The sequence below is a fragment of the Clarias gariepinus genome, chromosome 28 (assembly GCF_024256425.1).
Source record: "Clarias gariepinus isolate MV-2021 ecotype Netherlands chromosome 28, CGAR_prim_01v2, whole genome shotgun sequence".
In the NCBI taxonomy this organism is placed as follows: Eukaryota; Metazoa; Chordata; class Actinopteri; order Siluriformes; family Clariidae; genus Clarias; species Clarias gariepinus.
In genome coordinates this window covers 5342971-5351263 of record NC_071127.1, presented here as the reverse complement: position 1 = coordinate 5351263, position 8293 = coordinate 5342971, and the positions used below count along the sequence as shown (strand labels likewise).

At 41.1% G+C, this 8293-nt stretch overlaps 1 protein-coding gene across 1 annotated transcript; it reads right to left on the bottom strand.

Annotated features, from left to right (window-relative positions):
* Positions 1-4288: 4288 nt before the first annotated feature.
* Positions 4289-7346, bottom strand: LOC128515846 (zinc finger protein 501-like). Its single transcript, XM_053490064.1, has 3 exons — positions 7280-7346; positions 7063-7157; positions 4289-5629 (listed from the first exon to the last, which is right to left on the bottom strand). Exons 2-3 carry the CDS (start codon positions 7129-7131, stop codon positions 4445-4447), a joined length of 1254 nt encoding a protein of 417 aa, XP_053346039.1. The 5' UTR covers positions 7132-7157; positions 7280-7346; the 3' UTR covers positions 4289-4444.
* Between the last annotated feature and the right edge of the window lie 947 nt (positions 7347-8293).

Below are 8293 nucleotides of genomic sequence, written 5' to 3'. Positions count from 1 at the left end.
TCATTACTGATGAGTCGAGTGGGACATGTTTAAGTGAGGGAAAAAATAACTAAACCCTGTGTTGCTGTGGCCCTCCGGCTGCTGAGCTGCTTCTTTAAACAACACGTCGTTTTCATTAACCAAGCTTAATGTGCTTCTTGAATTGAATCCAGTACATTAAGCCAAGCTGACACACTCGAAATCTTAAAGGCTTCTGACTTGACTCTCTGCAGCATTAGAGAAGCTCAAACACAGATTGAAAGGAATACCAAAGGTAGGATAGAAACAAGAAAGAAAGTAAGAAAGAAAGAAGAGAGAATAGAGAATAGCGCTGTGGATAATAACCTCCCCCCAGTCGGAGTCATTCCCTGTCTTTCTCTCTCTTTCTCCCTCTCGGCAGGGACGGCGTGGATGAAAAGGCCAGCGGTGCCAGACTCCGACTGAGGCTCCATTAAACACACGCTCGGTTTCTGCATATAAATATTGATGCCTTGGTGAAGCTGCAGGCTACGCTCTTCCTTTTCTCTCCCTGAGTGCACACACACACACACACACACACACACACACACAGACCATGGAGATGAAATGAAAGACAAGAATAGACAGAGTGGTGAGACAGCTGTGAACAAGGCTACCAGAGATTTCTGTGTCATGGTCAGAATTCGATATTTGTGTGTGTGCGTGTGTGTGTGTGTGTGTGTGTGTGTAAAGATGCTTGACCATTACATATAACAAAATCCCTGTATCTTTACTTGGATTAAAAGCAGCAGCAGGTGTTGCCTAAATCAGAACATTTTCTTTAATTCAATATGAAACCCAGATATAGAATGTCGGTAGTGTCAGCATAATCTGTGAAGCCTGGCTCTGACAGTTCCTCTCCCTACCTCAGCTACATCACTCCATTTCACAATCAAGCTTAACTAGAGATGCATCTATTTTGTAATACCATTCAGACCTTTTTGTCGGTACATGCCTGTAAATTCTTTGTAAATATACAGTAGTCGGGTTGAAATCCAAAAATAAGAACTATTAGGGCTAACCCCTAGAGGGCGCATTGCAGCCTAACCTTGTGTCTAGACTTTGTCTGGGATTTTATTTCCCAGACTGCACCTCTGTCACATGTTTGGATTGTATTGACTTGCAGCTTGTTTAGGCATCCGTGTATAAACTCTCCTCGGATTAGCCAGCGATGTCTCGCATCTGGTCTGTTTGTATAGTTTTATGTCAAGCTAGTTGTGTATTATTGTCTGTATTATTATTATTCTTAATTTTGTTTATTTTTTTATTCTTGCATTTAGTTTACTCATTAAAGACTTCCCATCTGTTTATATGCCGTGTCTGCAATCCATCCAATCCTAAAATAAACAAACTTGTAGAAGCTCTGCCCATGCAGCCACCAAGGATAAACAAATAAATACAGACACAGATCTTTAATTATCGACTCATCCATGAAAAACCCAGACCAATCTGTTTCTGGTTCCTGCTGTGCTCTGAACACGACTGGGAGGTGTTCCTCACAATGTTGCAGTGAAAGCACCATCACTTTGTTAAAGGGACAATTCAGGTTTTTTCCAAGGTTTTCTTAAACAAAAATTGAGATGCACATAAGTGGTAGGTGTGCCACGCGGAAGGCCCGGGTTCGATTTCCAACCAGTGCCCAAACCCCCCAGCCACTGGACACTGGAGGAAACCAGATTACCCATAAAAAATCCACAAAGAGTCGAAAGAGCATGCAAACTCCATCCAGACAGACCTAGAAGCAGGACTCGAACCCGGACCCTGAAGGGGTCACAGTGCTAACCACTAAGCCTTATTCCAAACTACTGTATAATGCTATAACCACCTTGTCAGAAAACGAGTTGCATTGTTGTATGTATCCACCATTATTGATTTAGTTTGCTTTAGAGGAACAATGCTTATGCTTACATGATTAATCCATATGCTTTCTGAGACATTGTGCCACTTTTACTGCAGTTACCGCATTGTCTATTTTTGACTATTATTAAATCTAGGTCATCATCTCACACACTCTGGGTTTTCAGGCTCTATTTTAGTTTTCCTCATGCTCACCTAATAAATCCCATGCCAAATTATAATTACATATGACTTCTAGTAATGTTAAGGACAAAGTATAGCCAGAGATGAACATTACCAATAGACACAATAGGCACAATTTGTGATCATCTTTCGTCTCATAAATGTTGTTTATTTAAACAGTATGCCAGAAACTACTACTTGGCCCAGAACCCTCTCTACTCCAGGGGGCAGTACCATTATACCTGATGAGAAAACAATAAATATCACAATATCATAAATTTTCCAGTTTACTGTCCTTAAAAGTACTGTAAAGAACAGCTGGAGCTCTTCTAAACTGTCTTCTCATATGTTCAGTGAAATTCACCATGGGATGAATTTAGAGAGTGATTCATTAATTAGTTTTTTTGCCAGCATTATCTGTGGCAGGAATGATTGCCAGATAAAATGACAGATGTTTTTATTCTGAATCATACGACTACAAGAATACTATGGGCCCATTTTTAATTATTTCACCCCTCACTTATCTCTGCCACTGTTTTCACCTTTCCTTGTGATCTAAGATTACAATATGCTATGCTTCCCTTTGCTTCCCCAAGAAGGCTGGACAGTAAACTCCTTTTCTTCACCCCATTGTTGATTATCCTTCAGTTAAAATGACTCACGCAGCATGACATGACATGCATGACAGTTCATCTCAACTCTGGACTTCACAAAAGGATACTAGTAATTGGTAGCCCTTACACCAGCAGCTAAAGAAAAGATTCCGTTCAGCAAATAAAACAGCCATTGGTAATATAGGGTCCTACCTTTTGGCCTGCATATCTGATTGACATGGTCTTCCACTTGTACAGCAAGCAGAACCATCTACACCATCTCCAGAAATCCTTAGGAGAACTTAGAAAAGCTAATGGTGAACCCTAAAAATTGCCATCTGGGGCTAACCAAAACACAGGACCTGGAATAATAAATTGGCTGTGGGTTACTGAAGCCAAATTTGATCACCCCTTTCTGCATACAGATGCTTCAAGCCCCCTGCTCAGCATATCACACTTCCGAGACTTTGATAAAGAGGAGCATCCCATTCAGTATGTGGGTAGAACTCACACCAAGAGAGCAGCAATACACAACAGTAGAGCAAGAGGCCCTTTTCATCAAAAGGACCAAAGAGGAGCTACATTACTATCTAATAGTTAGGCACTTCATGCTGATCACAGTCCATGCACCCCTGCAGTGAATGGGAAGGGCTAAAGTCAACAACCCTCACATAACCTAATGGTTTCTCTCACTGCAGGTTTACTCCTTTACCATCCTGCACTAGTCACCAGGGCCTTAACACGTTAATTCCACACTTTACGTGTTCCTGTCTACTAGCTCAGAGCTGGGTGTTTTTTTGGGGGGGGGGGGGGGGTTGATGGTGAGCCTACTGTCAATGTCTTTGATCATTCACACGTTCCGTGCTCAGCATTGAAACAGAAGGTAAAGTGTTTGTTCAGCTCCAAGGCCAGCTAAACTATGCGTGTTGAAGGGCCGGGGAGCTTGTGTCTTACTTTAGACCAATCGAGAGGATCCCCAGACCTGATAATCATACCAAGTAGGAGCCGTCTACTATCCATGAGTACCTTTGATACAAGGCAGAACAGGTCCATGCTTTCATGTTGCTTACACCAAATTTTGACCCTACCTTCCAAATATTGATCCAGAAATCAAGACTCATCAGGCAGGAAAAACATTATTCTATGGCATTTTCACCCAGAGAACCATTGCTGACTGGATATTTTCTCTTTTTTCAGCCCATGCTCTGTAAACCCTAGAAATGGTTGAGCAATAAAATCCCAGTAGATCAACAGTTTAGGAAATATTCAGACCAGCCCGTGTGGCACCAACAACCATGCCACATTCAAAGTCACTCCAATCACCTTTCTTCTCCACTCAAATGCATGGTTTAGCAGATCATCTCAACCATTTTTACATGCCTTAATGTATTGAAATGCTGCCATGTCATGGCTGATTAGATATTTGAGTTAATGAGCAGTTGAACAGGTGCATCTAAAAAAAAAAATGGCTGCATGGTTCATTATGGATTTGATTGATCTCAAACCTGCCCTGAAGATAGTTTAGTTTTTCCAAATATTGTGCATTGTGTAGACGAAATAAAGCATCAATGTAGCTATAGAAAATGTAGCTATGTGATATATCTAATATAGCAGGATAGAAAACACAAATCAAGGTGGTTTGAACATAAGTAAAAGACAAAACTAATGAAACTGGCAGAAGCAAAAGTCAATGTTTATGACATAACTGTTACAATTTTGCAAAATGAAATAGGATTTACATTTTACAAAACCAGAATGTTCAGCGAATAAACAAAAACTGTTGAGCCTTTTTGCCTGGTTGTAGGACAAAGTCTCAAACAGTATGAAGAGAAATGTTATTGTTGCTTTAATTCTGTGTGAATGCACTGGTGCTGTTGGAGATTACACTGAAAATTAAAACTCTTCCCACACTGACCACAAGTATACGACTTCTCACTTGTGTGAACGTGCTGGTCTTGCTGGAGATGTCTCTGACAAATACAACCCTTCTCACACTGTCCACAGTGATATGGATTCTCTCCTGTGTGAACGTGTTCGAGGGTCTTACAATTAACCTCTTGACTAAACCTCTTCCCAGATTGTCCGCAATGATACGACTTCTCTCCTGTGTGTCTGCGCTGGTGTTGTTTGAGAGTACTCTGACGAGCAAAAGTCTTCCCACACTGTCCACATTGATACGGCTTCTCTCCTGTATGAGTGCGCTGGTGCTGTTGGAGAGTACTCTGACAAGCAAAACTTTTCCCACAGTGTTCACAGTAATACGGCTTCTCTCCAGTATGAACGTGCCAGTGTGTCTTAAGATGACTCTCTTGAGTAAAACTCTTCCCACACTGGTTACACTGGTACGGCTTTTCTCCGGTGTGAATGCGCTGGTGTTTTTGGAGAAGGCTCTGACGAGTAAAACTCTTCTTGCACTGGTCACAGCGGTACGGCCTCTCTCCAGTGTGGATGCGCTTGTGCTGTTGGAGGTGATTCCGACAAGTGAAACTCTTCCCACACTGGACACAGTGATATGGCTTCTCTCCCGTGTGGATGCGCTCGTGCCGATGGAAATTACTCTGTAAAGTAAAACTCTTCCCACATTGAGAGCAATAATACGGCTTCTCTCCTGTGTGGATACGCTTGTGCTGTTGGAGATGATTCTGACAAGTAAAACTTTTCCCACACTGTCCACACTGGTACGGTTTCTCTCCCGTATGGATGCGCATGTGCTGCTGGAGATTACTCTGACAAGTAAAACTCTTCCCACAGTGAGAGCAGTAAAACGGTTTCTCTCCTGTGTGGATGCGCTCGTGCTGCCGGAGATTACGCTGAGAGGGAAAACTTTTTCCACACTGAGAGCAGGGATAAGGCTTGACTCCTGTGTGAGTGCGCTCGTGCTGTTTGAGATTACTCTGAAAGGTAAAACTCTTCCCGCACTGTCCGCATTGATATGGTTTCACTCCTGTATGAATGTGCTGGTGACTTTTGAGAAGACGGCTTTTTGCAAATCTCTTCCCACAATCTGAGCACTGGTACATCTGGAAAACATCATGAAAATTATTCAAATGTTAAACACATTAACAGCAGAACACTCTAATGATTTGTGCCTCACTCCTGAACAAAAGACGCACTCTCACGCTAACCGTTCAGCTTGGTACGGCATGACAAATGTGCTACTGAATTGTTTAGAAAGCTAAAAAGAGTTCAATGAGAATAAACACAATTCGTGTGCATGCCAAAATAAGGCACAAATATAACACCATGGGATAAAGGATTCTAGTTTTTGCAGAGAAGACATGAGGCTGAATCAATACAAAGTTCATAAATGTAATGGCAGAGACCTGACTCTCCAAAGAACTTTTTCAGCGAGCAGGTAAGGTGTCTTAAGGTATCTTAACTTAAATGATCTCCAGTCATGTTTTTTTTCCCACCACATTTGTTCCATAAAGTTGGCGGTTCAGCACTATTCTTCCAAGTTCTGATAATGTCTTGAAGGGTTTAACCCAGTTCCAGTCATTTTAAAATTCTTTAGTTGTTTTCTTTGCTTGATGTTGACTTTATTTTGACTAGTGTATTTTTTCTCAAGTTTGTTTGTTGATAAGTGAACACTGGAGAAAAATGAATGAAAAATGAATTTTGCATAATAGGTTCCCCATTTAAGTGACATGACAGAGCAGTGGAAAATGTTTTTGTCAGCTTTGTAAAATACTCAATAGACAAAAACTTTTTAACATTTTAAACGATTTTGTAATCTTTTATTTGCTCAATTTTATTACTGAACTCAAAAAAAATATCCTTATGAAATTTAGCATCTAGCTGTGCTGTTACAGCCGTAGTGCAATTTACTTGCATCTGCCTTTACTCTTCTTTTCTACCCTATTATATGTCGATATGTCATTTATTTTTTACAATTATGGTGGACTATAGACTTTTAGTGGAAATCTGTGTGTTAAATATAAAGGGTGATACCTCGAAAGAGGACCCAAATATTCTGTTCTCGCTATGATAAAGCAACCTGAACACTACAATACACTCCTCAGTATATGGAGCCTTGAACACGGCGGTATGCCCCAGAGTTGGACCAACAAGGTAGGCACCAGACAGCCATCGTGCCGTTGCAAACCTATTGGATCACCAATTTATTTAAGCGATGTCAGAGTGATTTTAGAAAGAAATATGGTGTTTCCTGACTGTGAAGATTTGAAGGAAAACATCCAACATGAAATTGCTGCTATCCCCCACCCAATATCCTTGCCAGTAGGTTCAGGAACATGGAGCACCTTATGTCTTTTATTTGCAAGTTGTTCCAAATTTGCAGTAATATCACATACTTTATAAATATTCTGGTGTAAGCCCTGGTATCTTCTTCCTGCCTTGCTGTACACAGTCTTTAATTAATACCTAATAATAAGCTCCCAGAGTGTTTAAAAAAGGGAAGGAAAGAAAGATCAGACACATGAATAAATTGGACCTTTGAGTCAGAGGCAGCAGGAGTCTGTTGAGATTTTCTTGAAGAGCTCTGTCTGGACTCTGGTTTCATTATAAGATGCTGAAAGGATCAGGACACTGGAAGAAGAATACAGTAAATGATGAGTGCAGAACCTCCACTACCTGTTAATTGAGCAGCTTTCAATTGACCTCACCCTAATGATGTATCATTGCATGGATGAGGAAAGAGGTGTTCTTACCCATGGAGCTCTGAGGTGTTCCTGCTTCTTTATTTTCCTGCTTCTTTTCCTCCTTCTTCCTCTTCGAGTTTGGCAAACCAGCTTGAAAGTGCATTACTGCCACCTATTGGCGGACTGGAACGGACTGGCCACTCTGTTGGAACAAAAGCGTTGGAGAAACTCCAGCTCTGTGGATCCTTAACAGTGTTGCATATACGGTAAGCCTTTTGTCTTCTGTGCTTTTTTTTTTTTACTCTTTCTATCGCAACCCCACTCTCTCAAAAACAAGCTCTTTCTTTTACATGCCCATACTGTTTATAATCTTTCTCCAGACAGATTCATTTATCTGATATATTGTGTCTTGCTTCTTTAAATGCTAATATTGTTTCTCTTGTATTCTCTATCACAAAGCAGGTTTACAGGACTATTATAGTATAACTGTATTGTATTGGCCTGGCACCTCCAGGATTGGGAGTTCATGTGTCACCTCGAGTCTGTGTACTGTAGTGTACATGAAGTTTGCAGGCTCTCCCTGTAATTGGTGGGTTTCCTCTGGGTACCTTGGTTTCCTCCCACAGTCCAAAGACTATGCTATGCAGGTTTTGCTAACTGGTGTTTTCAAATTGCCTGTAGTGTGTGTGTATAAAAGGTTTGCGATAGGATTGTCACCCCATGCAGGGTGTACTCCACCTCGTGCCAAAATGCTTCTCTCCATAACATATCAACAATACTGCTTTACTTCTTTCTCCCAAACATCCACAACATTCTACCCATCATACTCATTTCCTTCCTGAATTCATTTGGATAGGATGCCATCAAACACCTTTCCCAAGCTGTGTACTAACCTCTTATTTACCGTTCTTTCCATTAACTTACAGACATGTGACATTAGTGCAATTGGCCTACAGCTTTATGAGTTATTAGATCCCTTCCTGGTTTTCTTAAAGTGATAATTACCACCTCCATCCAGGCCACAGGCACTTTGCCCTTCCGCCATACTTTATTAAATAACTGTAGTAACTTCCTCAACCCACA

Bases quoted from the DNA above. Each gene is read 5' to 3' on its own strand.
- LOC128515846 (XM_053490064.1), bottom strand. From the start codon at position 7,131: ATGAAACCAGAGTCCAGACAGAGCTCTTCAAGAAAATCTCAACAGACT. The intron at 5,630-7,062 runs GTCCAATTTATT...GATGTTTTCCAG, and splicing joins CTGCTGCCTCTGACTCAAAG to ATGTACCAGTGCTCAGATTG.